The following is an 18,613-nucleotide window of genomic DNA, read 5'->3' as shown; positions in this document are numbered from 1 at the left end:
CACACAAAAATGGTCTTATCTTTAATCTTGCCATTGCCTACAACTACTACCTTCATATTCAAGAATTCTAAAATCTCCTTACTTGACCATAAGCTATTGGATCCCCCCCCCCCCCCCCCCCCCCCCCCGCCTTCCCTGACAAAACCCAACTTTTTGTCTGTACCATGACCTTCAATCCCTAGCTACTCTTTCCTCTTTCTCCCATCTTGACCCCTTTTGGAGCAAATCCAACTCTCCACTGTCCTCTTGAGTTCCTAGCCTCCTTATCATTTCAATGATCGCACTCTGCCCAGCCTCAGTCTCATCTCCAATCATACATACATGCCTTTTGCCATTCTCTCCTCCTTCATCCTTATCTCAAGGGAAGAGGTCGCTTTATTCTTCACAAAAGAACACCATCCTATATGAACAAATAATCCCATTTCATCCTGTCTTCTCCAACAAGTTGCCCCCTTTGTCTTCCCCATTCTAACACATTTTCAATCTCTCCCTGACTATAGGTTCTTTTCCTACTGCCTCCAAACATGTTCTTATCTTTCTGATCCTCATAAAGCCCTCACCTAATCCTTCCATTCTGGCTATCCTATATTTCTTCTGCCCTTTGTGGCTAGCCTCCCTGAAAAGGCCGTCTACAACAGAGCTTCCACTTTCCCTTCTTTCTCTCTCTTCTTAACCCCTTTCAACTCGGCTTTGGACTTCATCATTCCACTGAAACTGCTCTCTAAAAGTTACCAAAGACCTCACTGGTCAAATCCGTGGCCTTTCCTCAGTCCTCAAACTCCACCTCTCTGCAGCCTTTTTGACTGGTGATCACCCTCTTCTCTCCTCGATACTACTCTCTTGTCTCTAGGATGGGTTTTCAGGTCACCACTCTCTCCTGGCTCTCCTTCCACCTGACCACTCTTTCTCAGTCTCCTTTGCTGAATCTTTATCCACATCATGCCCTTTAACAGCAGGTATCCCACAGGCTTCTGTTCTGGGTTCTCTTGTCTTCTCTCTCTAAACTGCTTGGTGATCTCATCACTTCCCATGGATTTAATTATCATCTCTATGAGGACAATTCTCAGATATATCTATCCTGACCTAATCTCTCTGTGACCTCTAAACTCCTATCTCCAATTGTCTTTCAGACATCCTGAACTAGATGTTCAGTAGACATTTTAGACTCAACAGAACTCATTATCTTTCCCCCTAAACTCTCCCCCATTCCCACCTTCACTAATACCATACATGGAACAAGCATCATCCTCCTTCCAATCCTCCCAGTCCCTCAGGCTCCTCCGGTATTACCACCACTCTGGTGCAGACCCTCATCACCCTACACTTGGACTACTGCATTAATTAGTCTGCTCATGAGTCTGCCTGACTCAAATTTTTCCCCACTCCAATCCATTTTCCACTCAGCCATTGAAGTGTTTTTCCTAAAATGAAAGTTTATATCACCTCATTCCCTCCCCAAATCCCACCTCAGCCCTCAACAAACTCCAGTGGCTCCCTATTGCCTTAAGCATGAAATGCAAAATGCTCACTCAATATTCAAAGCCTTTCATGACCTATCCCCCTCGGGTCCTCTAACACCTTTCTCCCTGCCTGTACTTTTCCATTCAGTGACCCTGGCCTCCTGGCTAAGAACAAGACACTCCAACTCTCTGCTCCGGATATTTTCTCTGCTGTCCTCCATGCCTGGAATGCTCTCCCTCTTCATTTCTGCCTTCTAATTCTCTGGCTTCCTGTAAGTCCCCACTAAAATCCTATCTTTCACAGGAAGTCTTTCTAAAGCTCTCTTAATTCCAGTACCTCCCCTCTGTTAAATATTTCCTATTTATCCTGTACATATTTGTTTGCTTGTTATCTCCTGAAATCAGATTGTGCTCTACTTGAGGGCAGGGACTATTTTAAGGGATTGACTGTTTTGGTATCCCTAGCCCTTAGCATGGCATGGTGCCTGGTACATAGCAGGAATTGAATAAATGTTTATTGACTGACCCTCTGACAGCTAGGGGGCACAGTAGAAAGAATGCTGGGCCTGGAGTCAGAAGACTTGAATTCAAATCTGACCTTAAACTTTTATTGGCTGACCCCTGGACAAATCACTTAATATAGTGGTCTACCTCAGCTTCCTTAACTGTAAAATGGATACAGTAAAAGCACCTAACTTCCAAGGCCGTGGTGAAGATTAAATGAGCCAGTATTTGTAAAGTGTTTAGCACACTGCCTGGCACACCATAGGCCTTTAATTAATAATACTTTTTACAAAAAGGGAAAAAGAAAAAAGGAATGTGTTCTAGGCATGAGTGATAGATTACATAAATGCATGGAGGTCAAGGACAGGAAGCAAAATGGGGTTAGGAAAAAGAGGGTAGTATTAAGGATGGCTAGTACCCTACTGGACATTTCCAAAGGGATATTAACCATGTATCTCTCAACGTGTCTAAAACACAACTCTCTACTCTTTTTAAAAATGAGCTTAACATCAAATAAAATGAGTACATACATACACAGAGAGAAAAAAGAGGCAAATGACAAATTTCTATTATATGTTGGTTTTCTTCTGAAATGCATAATAAACTCAATGGGTACCTTTCAAAGCTATTGTACTAGTTTGTCCTACTTTAAGTGCTTTAAAGAGATGCTTCAAACACCCTATTTCTTTTTTTTCTGAACTACTTATCCCCAGCATCCTCATCCTACCTTTTCCCATGGGAAAAAAAAACACCCCCCAAAATTCTTGTAACAAATATAATTAGTCAAAACAAATCCCTACATTGGCCTTGTCTGACAACATATATCTAATTCTGTACCTTAGGTCTATCACTTCTCTCTCAAGGAGGCAACATGCTTTATCACTGGTCCTTACAATCATGGTTGATGTCTGTATTAATCAGGGCCCTTTCAAAGTTGTTTTTCTTTACAATGGAGTGCTATTATTACATAAATTATTCTCCTGGTTCAGCTTCATTCTTCATCAGTTCATGTGAATCTTTCCAGGTTTCTCCCCTAATATCCTGTTCCTTGTTTCTGACAGTATTCTATTACATTCATATACCATAATTTATTTAGCTAATCTCCAACAGATGGATATCTGCTTAATTTCCAGTTCTCTTCTATTACCAAAAAGATCTGCTATGAGTACATCTGTACTCATGGGTCCCTTTCCCCATTCTGTGATCTCTTTCGGAGCCCTGGCTTCATAGTGCTATCACTGGGTCCCTTACTAACTTTTGGGCATAATAATGTATTTGTAAAGCACAGCAGCCCTGTACAAGTACTAGCTTTTATTAATATTCTATCACTGTTATTTAATATGGTTCTGTCATTATTAGCTATTATCATTCCACTCACTGCTCTGATTGTAACATTCCTTGGTTTCCTTTGGCGGAAAAAGGTCTACATTCTACCCCTTAACTACAGGTGTCTCCCCCATTCTGTTCTAGGGCCTTCTTTGTCTTTCTTGGTCATCCTTTTATAATATCCTATGGGTTTAATTATTTTTCATGTAATGACTTCCAGATCTTTACCTTCAGCCCTAACTGCTCTCCTTAGCTCCAGTCCGGCAACAAAAACTGGGTATCTCATGGGCAGCTTTCACTCAATGCATGTGGAAACTGAATTCAATCTTTTTAATCTAAATCCACTCCTCCCTAACTTCCCTATGTCTACTGAAGGTACCATTATTTCTCCAGTTACCCAGGCTCACAACTTCAGAGTCATCCAACGTGTATCACACCTGCTCCTAGCCCACCATTCACACAGCTATCATTCTGGTTCATTCAGGACCCAGTCTCCTCAAACATGGGTTACTTCAACAGCTCCCTAATTAGTCTTCTTGGCTTCATCCTCTTCTCTCTTGAATCCACCAGCCACTCAGCTGCCAAAGTAGCATTCCTAAAGTCTAAGTTTTACTATGTCATTCCCTTTACAGGTAATCCTGAGGGTGGAGTGGGGGGGTCTCCTTTTACAGTTAGGATGAAACAGAAAATTTTCTGTTTGGCATTTAAAGCCCCCCACCCTGCTTTTCCAGGTTCACTGTGCATCATGGGAGGTCTCATCATTCACTAAGAGCCCTCTCCTTCCAATTCAACAAACATTAACTACCTATTATGTGCCAGGCACTGTGCTAAGTGTTGGGGACACAAATAAGAAAAAGAGAGTTCCTGCCCTCAAAAAGCTTACAATCTAATGGGAGAAGCAAACACACAAAAGGAAACTGGAAAGAGGGGGAAACAAGTGGAATTCGGTACAAGGGCATCTTATTCGATGAAGCTTGATCAAGCAAAGCTGCAGAAAGAAAAAGGAGAATTAGCTGGAAAGTCCAGGCCTTAACCTCTATAAAGGAAAGCTTTGGGAAGAGCTTAGTGCTCCATCCTCCAACCTTGCAATTAGAGGGAAAGAGGCCAAGGGGTTAGAAAGGTGTTGAGTTTCCAAGGCTGAGTTAAATGAGAGTCCAGGTATCAGCTTGTGCTGGGAGGGGCATCTTGCTTTGTGGAGTTCCAACCAAGCACAGCTTTCTTTGTACCTATTTTGTATTAAATTGTCTGTGTAAATGTTATTTCTCCTCTGCTCCTTTCAGGTAGGAGGTGTTTCTTTCTTGTCTTTATCTCCCTAGCCCCAAGTGCAGGCACTTCATAAATACCTGACTAATGAATGCATCTTTGACTCTGTGATCAGTGTCACCCCCATGTCCCATATCGTCAGGTGCCAAGTCAAGCAGATCCTATGCTCATAATTTCTCCTGTACAAGTGCTTTTTTTCTTACTCAACTGGCCCTAGTTCAGATCTCTGCAATCATCTACTACCTGTACAACTTTAACAATCTCCTAATTGAACTGAAGATGATTCCATTATTCTAATTATTTCTCCACAGAGCTTTTCAAATAATCTTCGTAAAGCAAACACCACGCCACTCTCCTATTTAAGTACTTTTGGTGACCCCCTATTGACTCCAGGATAAAATATGACTGCCCAGCTTAGATTTTAAAATCTTGTACCATCTCACTTTAAACTACCTTTCTAAGTACTGAGTTACCTCCTTGACAACCCCAGCTACAACAGCCTAGTGACTGCTTAATGTATGCAATACTCCATACAAAATGTATTTTGTACACAATATTCCATCACCAATTTTGTGCCTTCACAGTCTGCCCCCCATTCTTAGAAGGCACTTGCTTCTCCCCTCTGCCTCTTACAATTTTTAGCTTGTGTCTAATGTCACTTCATGATGCCCCAATTTGTATCAGTGTTCTCTCTCCCCTTCTTAAATTCACGTGTGTAAAAATATACAGACAACATGCATGTGCGTTTACATGTATTCTTTCAGTAAAACGTAACCCCTTGGAAGGTGGGGCTATTGTTGGTTTTGCCAATGTGTTGTAGGGTCACAGAAGGCACTCAGTAAATACTGATTAAATACTACTGGCAATAGGGAGTCATCAGAGAATCCTGAGCTAGAGAATTACAATGAATCTTCTGTGCCAGGGAGATTAACCTGGCAACCACATGCATTATGAGTGAGGAGGAAGACAAGGCTGTGACAGCAGCGCAGAGCTCCAGATCAGGAAACACAACATGCTGAAATGCAAGTCAAACGTGCAGCTTTCTACAATTGCTATGCCATGTACTTTTCTAACAAAAATACATCTAAAGAAAGATATATTTGATCAAAAGAGAAGCAATGAATTGTACTAGAGGACTTCTCACTGATTCAGGTTAAAAAAAGATACGGTGTATTAGAAAGAGCACTGGATTTAGAGGTCTTGGGTTCAAAGTGGGGTTGTCCTGCTTATTATCGATGTAATCTTGGGCACAGCAATGCAACCCTGAGTTAAGGCACCTACGCCTCTCTGAGCCCCAGCTCCCTCATCTGTAAAATGAGAGAACTGGCTGTGAAGTAATCTCTGTCTGTAAAGTCCCTTCCAGCTCTTAACACCTATGACCCTATGAGGTCATGACAATGGGAGCAGAAAGGGCAAAGGGAAATGGAATTTTCTATTACAGACAATAGAAAGATCAGTATGGAAACAGGTCCAAGATCACAGATGCAGTAAGATATAAGTTTATATTCAACTTTAGAGAGCAGAAACTTCAGAATTATATTTGGATATAAATAATTCTTAAAACAGAAAGGACTACTATCCCCACCAGAAAGCATTCTGATAATATATTCCTTATGAGAAAGAAAAAAAAATTGTTTAAATAAAAAACTGAATTGCCCCTAAAGTTTGAGGATTTCGGAAAACTATTTTCAAAAAAGCCAAGGAATTGCAATTGTCTAGACAGGAAGTGATTAAGGCATAAGGAAGGATTTCAGCAGAGGCACAGACAAGGTAAAGAGGAACATCAGTTATGTTGTAGACACTATGAGGAAGATGGTAGGCAAGGAGTAGCTTTGAGGTCAGGAAGGATGTGGAAGGAAAAACTTCAAGGTCAATGGTCTTGAAGATTTCTACCCAATTTGGAGAGTATGAACAAGAAAAGTCAAGAAAGAAGGCAGATTCAGGGAGATACATGTTGTAATTTTTCAAAACATCTGTGACTTTTATCAATGTGGACATTCTCTCCGCCAAGGTAGAATGAAACTCTTCAGTGCCTCAATAAATGGTTTCATAAGTTATGTCTAGAAAATTCATCATGTGAGGGTCAACTTCTTGATCTGCTTCACCTCAATTAGACTGATCCTTAAATAAGTCTATTTACTGGCACTGTACTGAAAGTCTTTCCAGATAGCTAATACATCCTGCTGTCACAGTCTTCAAGAACTCAAGGTCACTTTCCTTTAAAAGGCAAAGTTTCTGAACTGAACACCCTACATTTACAAAATTGCTCTAAGAAAGGCAGAGCAAAGAGGTTAAACAACTTGAGAGACCCAACTAAAGAAGAGAATGTGGGAATTGAGTCCCCTTTCTTTAAAACCAGCATTTATTAAGCCTCTTTTGTGCCAAGCACTGCAATAAGTAATGTAAGCATTTAAATGGAAAGACTCATACCAAGAAGGGGAGGGGATGGGGGCAAGAAGTATTGGCCTCTTGCCAGGAATCAGTTTGTCCTGAGGATCAGTGCAAATAAAACTTTGTCAGAAGGAAGGTAGTTTCTCTAGGACAACGAAGAGCAGTTATACCAGGAATGAGACTTGGAAAAGCAAGTCAAGACTACTTCGGGTAAGAAAACGAAAATAAAGTTGAGCTTAGACTTAAGGGCAATTATGGGAGAGAAATTAGAAGCCCAAATGAATCTGAAGAAATAACAGCAATAATTCTGTTATAAGAAAACAGAACCTATTTGGAAAATTTAGATTGTTACCTTTAAAAAAAAAACAAACACAAAAAAACCCTATAAAGCCATCTAAATTGTAGTATGAGCAATTTCAAAGAAAACCAGAGAGACACTGAAAATTCAAACATATCAAAATATTATGAGATTATTCAGTTCAAGGTTCTTCTAAATAATGACTCTACTTTTAATAAATACTTCTAAAAAATTCATTTTAATGAAACTGAACACTGTAATTAAGAAAAGCATGTGTCCCCAAAGGAGAAATTAAAAAAAAATATACCCTCCTCTCTTCTTCACAGAGGTTGGGGGTAGAATAGCTCATATACTTTCATATGAACTTCATATGTTGGTAGTTTAATTGATTGCCTTTTTCTCCTCTTTTCTTTCTTTTCTATTTTTTGGTACAAGTTAATGGTTCACTAGTTAGGAGAGAAGGGAACAATATATTTGGAAATGAAGGTGATGTAAAAACGAAAGATATCCAATTTTTTAAACATTCATTTTCCACATCCAGCTTTTAAGGAATATATATCTATGGCAATGTTTACTTCAGTAGAGACTTCTTCAAATTTCAAGCTTAAGTAGACTGCAAAGTAATCAAAAGCATAGGTTTAAAGGTCCAGCTTCAAAAAGGAAATGGCCAAGGACTTGCACTTTTTGACAGCCTACTTTCAATACATGATATTGAGTTTTCTTATATATTTTTCTTACAAAGGGAGTGTCTGTAAAAGCTTCTTAGAGTAAGAAGAGCAGCCATTTGATGTCTCCACTGCTCTAGGAAGATTAAATTAGCATCACTGATGTGCTTGTGTATTTTAAGGTGTGAATACATTTGCTTTTTAAAATACAGCCAAGCTAAAACCTAAGCAGCAGAAAGGCAGAATAATTCAAATCTCACCGGGCCACTCCACCATAGTCCAGTCCTTCTTCACCACGGAATTTCACCATTAACCTCTTTTTTAAGTCTTTTGGTCTCATTTTCATTATCTGACGGTAAGACTCCTGCATATGAAAACAGCAGTTTTCAGAGAGGTGGTTCTTTCCTTTATTCTCAAAAATCACAACAGATTTTCTACAATGATATGGGTTAACAGGAAGCTTTTGAATTACAGTTTCTTCCATTAGAGATCAGCCTGGCTACTTCTCCATTCTTTTTGGCATCCTGCACACTGATAAGTGTTCAAATAAAAAAATCAGTCAATAAACATTTATTAAATGCCTAGTAGTAGCTAATGCTATAGTGAAGGGAAAATCAGAATTTAATTGTAAATGCAATTTCTGATTATTTTAAGACATTCATTTTGATAGCAGACTCTCTAAAGATAACTCTCAATATAACTCAATAGGTTTTAACCAAAATGAAGACCTTATTCGTAGAACTAGGATTTTAATGGAATAATTATTAGTCAGTTTCCGTTCCTTTCCAAGAGAGAATGAAAAAAATTCCCTGGCAACCAAAAGTCAGCTGAGTTTCCTTTTAAAAAGGTTCTAAAAATCATATGAAGTTCAACAGCATAAGAACATATTAACATATTAGAACTCTCTTCTAAAACGACCAGCTAAGTACTTTCCAGGTCCTTACAACCTATGAAAATAGGGAACTGATTTGACTCTGCCTTGTCTCCAATCCCAATCTAAACTCCCAATTAGCAGTAGAATTACTTGCCATGGGTTGCAATGAGGTTCAAATAAAACTTTTGTTTTACTCTTGTAAGCACTGAGGATGTGGAGGTTGGAGGGAGGAGAAAGAGAAAAGAATATTGCTAACAGTGAGATATATCTAAATTTAGGAAAATTTAATAAATTAGCTATGAGATTACATATGTACCTTAACATCAGCCAAAATAACGAAAATTATTCTAAGCAGTAAGAAAATCAGTATAAATGAATGTTATATTGGTCTCCTCAGGAGACCAATTCTTATTCTAGCCTGGTGGTAAGTATATTCTTTAGTTTCTTGACATGAAAAAAAGGATGGGGAGAAGGTTGAAGAGTTTGGAATAGATGCTCCATAAAGTTCCCCCATAATTCTAAGATTATGAATTTTCCTCATTTGAAACCAGAAGAGATTTCTCAAGGGGGAGATCACAACTCTGTCTTCAGTGCTGACTTATATCTCATTAGCTCAGAAGCTTTCTCCAAAAGTGTGAAACATTTCACTTCACCATGTGCTGTTTTGCATTTTGTCTCTACTCACTGGATATTACCTCAGAAAGACTTATATTTAATTTCTTCCTGCTTTATTCCCACAGTATCTGCTGATGTCCAAAGATGATCAAGATGCAGTGGGATGATTTAGGGTTTTACCTTAGAGGGATATCTGTTTAAAGATAAAGACCCCCTGCAGAGGAACTTACTAGGAGAGATACTCATTGCTTTGGTAAAGTTTTACATACTGATAAAGTCTAAGTATTTTTTTTGGCATCTTTCATAGGAACTGTCTGATCTGAAGAATAAAATTTTTTTTTAAAGAACCTGATGGGAGAAAAAAAGACCAGTTCTGTCAAGAAACAACTGAATTTCATACCTAGTAGCAGATGACATGTAAGAACATGCTAAAAAATTCTAAAGGAGTTAAAGTTCTGAGTGACTGTTGATACAGAGACCCTATGAAACTGAGAGATCACTGAACCTGAACCATACTTTCACTAATAAAGATAGAAATAAATGGTCAGAAGTATAAGAACACAAAGGAAGCTTGAGTAAATAGAACATTCAATTGATATTTATCCTTCTGTCTGACATGGCCAGTTAGAATAAATTTCACAAGAAACTAATTACACAGAAAGAGAAATCAAAAACTGAGAAAGTACTAATGATGAGAAGTGCTACACAAGGGTTGTACAGGCGTAAACTGCCAGCACATCAGGTGTAACTGACTAGGCACAGAATGGTTTCATATGTCCATATAATACCAGTTTTGATACAAACGACAGGTTTTGGCCTATTCAGGTCTAGGTTTAAACTTACTAACCTGGGAGAATTTTTTTGGGGGGAAAGAATGGTACCAGGGTGGTAGTGGGGGGGGTGGGGAATAGAGTGCAAGTGCACTTGTGACTCTATTGGTTAAAGTGATCCCCTCTACCATTGCAAATCAAAGCCCTGTAGAAATGTGTAATCCAAGAGAGCTGCCTGGGCACTGGGCTATTAAGTGATCTACACTGGGTCACAGGGCTTGTGTCAGAAGGGGGGACATGAACTCAGCTTCTTCGGATTCCAAGGCAGCTCTTTAGCCCCTATGTTGTGCCACCTGTCTTAAGAGGAAACATGATCTTAAAAATACTCTAGCCTTAAATGTACACCAAACTCCTCCTGCCTCATTTTGAAATGAAACTGATGCCTAAATATGAAATAAAAAAATAAAAGCAGATCTCACTGAAACAGAAAATTACTCACAGAATGGTTCATTTATATCAGTTTCTGTTCAGTACAATATGGCTTTATTAGTGAGTGAGCTACCTTATAGATCTATACTCTATGTCTCATTCAGAGTTGAAGTGTTCTATACCTCAAATATTTCTTCTCTGGATACTTCTATGCGACAATGCCCAGCTTGTGGCTGTTGAAGAGAAAGTTCATGTCTAAGGACTTTTAATTTCTGTACTAAATCTCTCTCATATCTCTGGGCAGGAAGTTCTTCATCCTCTAATGATCCTTCATTCGGCACTGACAAAGGCTGGCTGGGTTCCTTTAGTTGGCATTGGTGACTAAAAAGGAAATACAAGTAAATATAAAATATATTTATATTTATATATATATATAAAAATATATATAAAAAATATAAAAAAATGTAAGTAAAGTAAATACAAGTACTACAAAAAACAAAGGCCTGATAAATGCAAATTGTTTGAAAGTCTCATAGTCTACATATGTATAACTTATATCGAGTTGCTTGCCTTCTCAATGAGGGAGGGTGAGGAGGGAGGAAGGGAGAGAATCTAGAACTCCAAAATTTTAAAAATGAATGCTATAAATTATTTTTACATGTAACTGGGGAAAATAAAATGCTAAATAAAGAAAAAAGTCATTATAACAATATGCATTATTATAAAATAATTCATTACACAGACTGGGACATTTGTTAATTGAACATCCCAGGAAACACAACTATATATCATGAATTATGCATGTATCATTCTCAACCTATAACATATTAGTTGCCTCTGTCATCTTACATTAATATTATAAAGGAAGCAATGTATATTTGATATACAAATAGAAAGTCTATTAGCAACTTTTTTCCTTTGACCCTAATATTGTAATCTAGGAAATAGTACCATGCCACAAGACTTTTGGGCAGATGGACAATTAAAACTCGAAATATAACAAAAGAAGTCAATACTGAATGATGCATCTCTAGGGCTGAGTAAATACACACACACATACATACACAAGTACATAATATGCAAATAATATTGGTCAAATCTAATTGTAACCAACCACATTACATGCAGAACCAAAGACATTTTCAAGACTAGACAATAATCCACTTATTTTCTGCAACTTTATAGTGAGTAAAATTCTAGTAAAAAGAATTGAAAAGGCATGTTATAAGAGCATTTGATCCATACAAGATCTGTCCCAAATATCAAATGTCACAGAGGAGGGTTGCGATGCTTTGTTGTAAGAGCATAACAATAAATGTAGGATCTGCAACAATTCTCAATTCTAAGTTCCCCTGTGATGAAGGCAGTAAGGAAGCCCTGACAGGTAACATTATCCACTATGGGTAGCATTTACAGTGAGTGCTGAGTGGGCACTGATGAAATACCTCATTTTACTTCTCCAGCATGAAGAACACATTAAGGGCTATGACATTTCATTAGAGTGTTGCTTACATTAGAGTTTTATTAATGGAACTGCTTAATAACAGTTTCAATGAATTTTATTTAGGACATATAGAAAAAAGAAAAAGGGCAACAGCATATGGCTGCAGTGTTGGTTTACTGTTTGTAGGAAATTTTGAGTTTTAAAATATGTAAATGTCCAAGAAACACTTGGAAGATTTTACTACGTTTATTGCTCACTAAAACTATAGAGCAGTTATATCAGTAAAAACTTTACTCAGAGTCTAAAGCTAAACTGTAAATTAAAGCAAAAAAACAAAAACTTACTTCATAATATGATGTAATCTTGGATCGGTGAACTGGGTTGTTCGGTTATTGTGATCTACAAAATATATTCTCCCAGACACTGTACTTCTAACTTCCCAGCCTGGTGGTAGCGGCCCAAGTTCATCACAATTCACACTGTTAAGGTCTCTACAAATATAAAAACAGACAAAGATTAGTCCATCTTACAAAGATGAAGTGAATGAATTGCTTATCAAAACCACAGCATTGCAATTCTGCTAAATGGTATAGTCAGTATGACCACAGGGTCAAACAGGTAAGTTATGTTGAGAACAGTAACTGCCTTCCAGATGAGCCACTATGCAGCAGGAAAATTTGACAAATCAAAATTAAACATTCAGGGCTTGAAACTATTTGATCTAAGAGGAATTTGTTTTTCTTGGGTATTCTAATTCCCTTCTAATTGGGAAGGAGAAAAATAATACTGCAGCATCATGTGACTTAAAACATTCCTGAATTCACAAAGTTAAATATTACATCCCCTTGAATTATACACACTCCCACCCAACTTTTCAAAAGTGGTAAGTCTATGATAAGTGTCTGAAAAACTGTTGACGTACATGGTATCTAACACTCCTGAGTTATGGGACATGATGAACGTGAACGAATTCAGAGAAGCACAGGAAGGCACACATGCACAGGTGCAATGTGAAGTAAACAAAGACAGGAAGACAATGCATGCCATGCCTATGATCATGAAGTGTAAGGGCACTCTAGACACATCCTACACTGACACATCCAACTTACACCCTGATGAAACAAATTCTGGAGAAGGGGGAATTTTTAAATAACTTTTTAAAACAAAATTTTAACAACTAAATAACATTGGATAGTAATGCTGTCCTCAGATTGAAAAACAAAAAGGCATGAGATGTTTCAGAGCAAAATCCAGGTGTCCCCTTGACATGACTTCAAAAGTATTGATTCACAGTAGGGAAGTTTTTAGGGGCGAAAGGGCAGGTGTGTATGTGTTTGATCCAATCTTTTATTAATTGTTGTTTTGTTTTTATATAGTATCTTGTTTTTTTCCAATTACATGTAAAGCCAACTTTTAACATTCATTTTTGAAATAAAATTTAGAGTCTCAAATTTTCTCTCTACCTACCCCCTTCTCTCCCTAAGGGGATAAGCAATTTGATATTTAATCATGTAAAATCTATTTCCACATTGGTCATTTTGTGAAAGAAGAAACAGTTTGCAAAAACTTTCCAATTTGTAAAAGGAAAAAAACAACAAAAAATAAAGTAAAAATAGCATGCTTTGATCTATATTCAGATTCCATTGGTTCTGTCTCTGGACGTGGATAACATTTTCCATCATGAACCTTTCGGAATTGTCTTGGATCATTGTACTGCTGAGAAGAGCTAATTCTATCAGTTGGATACAAAGCTAGTAGTGGTGTGAGGATCTTCCCTGCCCTTTAATAGGCCCATGTAACCCGTTTTGAGTTTTGGCCCAGCCCACAGCCTGAGTCACATGGAGTCCATGGTGGGAGGAGCTTGCAGGAACAGAGAGTGAGGCAGAGCTGAGAGAGCAGGCAGAGTAGAGCAGCTAGCTTGAGTGAGAGAGGAAGTGATTTTTGCCTAGGGGAGCTTGTCTGTGGGGAGACCTGAAGGAGGGAAGGCTTGGAGATGGCTGTGCTCCCTGCATTGATAATGTGTATAGATTTCCAGCAGCTGCTGTGGGTATTGCAATGCTGTCATAGGTGGTATCTCAATTTGCATTTCTCCAATTAATAGTGATTTAGAGCATTTTTTCATATGACTATAGATACCTTTTCTTTCTTCATCTGAAAGCTGCCTGTTCATAACAGAAGTGAATTTTATAGAGCAACTAATTCTCCCCAAGTAGATGCCACATATCCCAAGGGACAGGGGCAAAGAGTAAAGGAAGATTTTTGGAAAATCTGAAGTTTTTCTTTTTTGGGTGAATTTCTTTAGATCACAGTTTACAACCTCTGGGAAGAGAATAAGACAGAAGACAGAGACAGAGACTATCTGATTCGAAGATGAAGCTACTTTGGGTTTAAATAAGACTATGCATCTTGAAGGCTGTAGCTGAGTTTCAAGTAAAACTGACTTCAGAGAGTGCATCTGATTTAATCTGGAGCAAGAAAGGAGGCCTATTTTCCAGATATCTGATATGCTGATCAGATTTTAAATGATTCACTTATGTTTCAGCAGCTGTCAGTTATAATATGCTGAAAGTCTTGAAGAGAGCAGCAGGGCTATGTCTATATGAAAGTCACTAAGGAAATGTAAGACTGCTGTAATAAGAGGAGTCCTGCTGCTGCTGCTGCTTTACAGTTTAGAGTTTCAAACCTAATGGGCTGTATCAGCCATACTTGGGGATCCAAGCAATCATCAGCTAGGAAAACAGCTCTGATCACGTGGAGCTGTGGAGACATACCTTGGTATTCTAGGGTCATGCCATGTGCTCACGCCAGTCTGTGTGTGCAAAAAGTAAACCTGTCCTTGGACTGTCGTTCTTTGTTCTGCACAAAGGATTAAAAAAAAAAAAAAGAGCAACTACAATTACTTAAAATGTGAATCTAGGAAAAATTTCAAACAATCCCATCAGTTCTTCTCAAGTGTCTGAACATCTTTATTGTAAATATTGCTGCTTATTACACATCCCATAGGAGAATACAATCTGAAAACAATGGTGGCTAGCTTCTGACCACAATTAACTCTAAGATATGTATCCAACTTGCTCAGGTATAGTGCACATCCACCACCTTATGTTAGTTACATTCCTGAACTTAATTGCTTTATTAGTACTTATTAGCACTTTATCAGTGCTAGGTAATGCTGACCTTAGCTTTCCTTTCTTTATCCTCGGATGACTGTTACTTTAACTTCCACTTCCCAAGTCTAAATTATAATCTTTCTTCACTGAGTGAAGATTTTTGATTTTATAGTTTCCTATTAATGACCACCTCTTTATTTCCACTTTGGTACCATCTTTTCTATACTGGAATTATGGAACATGACAAATCTTCCCTTACTGCCTCACAGGTCACTTTTACTTGATCTTCTGAACTCTGCTTACTATTTCTTCTTCCAAGTATTCCCTCAATTTTAATTTAACCTCATTTAACCTCAAGGGCAGAAACTAGTGCTGACAACTCACAGGTAGATTTGCTGTCACCTTCTTTTTTTAACAGGTATTTGTTTCTCTTTACATTTATGCAGATAGCACCTATAACTCTTTAAGCCTGTTTTCACTTCTACGGTATCTGATTTTACCCTAATAAAACTACTACAAGTGCAAGTATATAAGACATGAACGTAGAAACAGATTTTTTTTTTCCTCTAAGAAATTTGAAACACTTTGGATAACATTATGAGTAAATTTACCGTAGCCTTCAGGTAGGTCAGGGGATTGGTGGCCATGTGGTCGGTTCTGAGGGGTCTGAATATGCCCTCGGACCTCAGGATTTCGAAGTCTCTGTGCCTGAAGTCTTTGATCCTGACTTGGAGATTCCACAAATCTGCAATTTCCTCCACCTGCAGCACCAGTACTGTCTGTATATGGGGCTGGTTCCTCCATAAAGCAGCTAAGTGGTCTCCCAGGACCTGAGTCTTCATATACCGTTCTGAAAAGTCATATGTAAAAGGGGTCCAAATTTCCAGGTTATCAAATTTGGAACCTTAAAAATTAAACTAGTTTCATCACACACACTAAACCTATTTCTTTTATTTTGTCAAACATAGGGTCACAATCATTTTATTCTACAACATGAACACTATGAATCATTTAACAGAAAAAAGTGTATTTCAAGACTTCAAGGTTAAAGGAACCTGTATTGGAAACATCATCTAGGTCACCAAAGGCTCTTCCCTAGGGACATCAGTGACTGAAAACCATGCTTGCTCTGTGAAGGAGGCTCATATAACTGACTGAAGTACAGCTGAAATCCAAATAACCATTGTTATATTTTTTCCATGTAATTTACCATCTAGGATGCGTAAAATAGAATTCTAATTTTAAGTACTGTAAAAACATAAATCTTTACTTTTCTCTCTAATTTTACAGACAAGTTTATATTGTATAGAAGATCTCCTCTTATGAGCACGAATATGATGACATAATTGCATTCACCAGAGTGCAGTGGCACATGAAGTCACTCATGCAGGGAGGAAGCAGAAGCATGGAGCCCAGAAGTGATCTCTTCATTTATACATACCCTTCATTTTCTAAGAGTCCTCTGCAGTCCACAACAGAGCCTCCAGTGCCTATTCTGTCTCGTGTCTGTAAACTGACTGAAAAAGTAAACAAAATCATGCATTAAAACCCATTGTTATCTCATCCTATGATCCACAGTGTATTTCTAACTTAAAAAAGTATGGGTAGTAAGGAAAAGCATTCCTTTAACTCCAAGTAGGAAGCAATTTCTCCTATCAGAAGACAGTAGCACTGTAACAGAATATCCCTTGTGACAATTGCTAGTTCAGGTCAGAAAGAGGCACTTTATCTCCAAAAGGCTATATCTTCAATTTCTTTCCAAGTTCTGAAGTTTTTAAAGATGACAATTCACTTAGGTTAAAGAGATACACAGATGGCATTGGTAACAAAGGCCAAAATGTAGGAAAGCAAAACTTTGGATATTTACTACCACTAGATGTCACCATCAAGGGAACTGATAAAACCTCTGGCTCCTTTTTCCTCCTGCTGCACCTCTTTCTGAACATCAAAAAGAAACCAAGAAGAGAGAAACAAGCAAAAATGTGTACATCCCAAGTGTGTGAGTATTTTTAAATTTAGTTTTCCTAACTTACTAACAATGACCAAATCCTATTACTGCAATCTCTCCAGTGAATAGTCATAATGTTTGACTTGTCATATAATTTTTTTTCTTTTACACTGCCTATGGTGATGGCCATCAATTTCCACTTCAAGGAATTTACTGGGGATAATATGGATGTGGGCATTGTTGTATCTACCTACTACTATGATTAACAGTGGCACTATTTAGCAATGAAATAATTTAAGATGAATATAATATGTGTGTTATGTATGGTTTGCTAAACTTCTGTGAACTTTTTTTTTTTTGGTAACTAAAACTTCCAGCTGCTGTAGTTTGTGTTAATACTGAATTCCTTAAAATATTCTTTGCTGTTCATGCAACATGATGGACTTTCTGGAAAAAAGAATAATTTCTCCAATTCTTCATAAGAGGCATCAGTCTTATCACTGATAATTTTATAAAACACTGAAAAATGAAATGCCCATTCAAATACATATAAAATCTGCCTTTGGGATAACTTATAAGGCCATTTTATAATCATCTTGAAACGATAGCACAAGGGAGAAAAAAAAAGGATGACAGTAACAAAAACTATGAAATGTCAATTAATGGTAGGAGAGCACCCTGGTGCCTATTCTGTCCTTTAAGGTGTTTGTGATTTTGTAGGAAAGATTCTTATAACACTTGCCAATGATGACACTTTTTTTTCCAGACAGGAAGAGTGGACTATATCCTGCTATGATTTTATAGAGACGAGAAAACACTTACCCACTATTTGGCCACGAACTGCATCAGTATCTGTGGGGTTTAGTTTGCATAGATCCAAACGCTGGTCTGTAAACGAACAATTCAAAACTTAACTTAAGGAAATATCAAGGGGGAGTAAGGTAGAAAATTTGTTTTCGATACTCAAATAAACAAAGCCTACTTAAGCCTTCTGTAAACTGAATTAAAAGGCAGAAAACAAGCCCTTGGTTCTTACATCCAGTATCTTTTAATCTGCTGATGGCATTGGAAAGAAGACGCACACACCCCAGGAAGCCAGCTCCCTGTTTCTTGTGGATTTTCTTGTGGTTCCACACACTAATGGTTATCGAATCGGTTTTTCCAACATATCTAAAAAGATTGTATAACACATGCAAAACTCAATTTAAGTTTATGCCATTTGATTAAAACTATACAAAAGATTCTTCAGATCAGTGGGATCCCTTTAAATATAATGTCTTCTATATACAATCAGAGCTCAATATATATATTGACCGTTAGCAGTCTTAACAGTGGCCTTATGAACTGTGTTTTTCTGGGGGGACATTTGGCCAATGGTATACCCAAATACAAACAATTCAATTCAGTGGATATTGATTTAAGCAGCCCCTGTGCTCAAGGAACTCTAAATGATGTGTTGGGGATACAAAAATGAAAGACAAGTTCCTCAAGGAACTTATAATCTTGAAAGGAATAA

General features: G+C 37.8%; 1 protein-coding gene across 2 annotated transcripts in view; it reads right to left on the bottom strand.

Moving 5' to 3' along the window:
• Positions 1-18,613, bottom strand: part of SMURF1 (SMAD specific E3 ubiquitin protein ligase 1) — a 101,928-nt gene that overhangs the window by 17,484 nt on the left and 65,831 nt on the right. For both annotated transcript variants that reach the window (XM_072597643.1, XM_072597644.1), the window contains exons 4-11: positions 18,134-18,267; positions 17,920-17,985; positions 16,591-16,666; positions 15,761-15,999; positions 14,811-14,895; positions 12,384-12,530; positions 10,778-10,976; positions 8,168-8,271 (exon numbers count right to left, since the gene is read on the bottom strand). In XM_072597643.1, coding sequence (XP_072453744.1) covers positions 8,168-8,271; positions 10,778-10,976; positions 12,384-12,530; positions 14,811-14,895; positions 15,761-15,999; positions 16,591-16,666; positions 17,920-17,985; positions 18,134-18,267 — 1,050 coding nt within the window. The remainder of the gene's footprint in view (positions 1-8,167; positions 8,272-10,777; positions 10,977-12,383; positions 12,531-14,810; positions 14,896-15,760; positions 16,000-16,590; positions 16,667-17,919; positions 17,986-18,133; positions 18,268-18,613) is intronic.

Source organism: Notamacropus eugenii, chromosome 3 (assembly GCF_028372415.1).
Source record: "Notamacropus eugenii isolate mMacEug1 chromosome 3, mMacEug1.pri_v2, whole genome shotgun sequence".
Lineage (NCBI taxonomy): Eukaryota > Metazoa > Chordata > Mammalia > Diprotodontia > Macropodidae > Notamacropus > Notamacropus eugenii.
The sequence above is the reverse complement of the archived record's forward strand: the minus strand, read 5'-3'. Positions and strand labels throughout refer to the sequence as shown.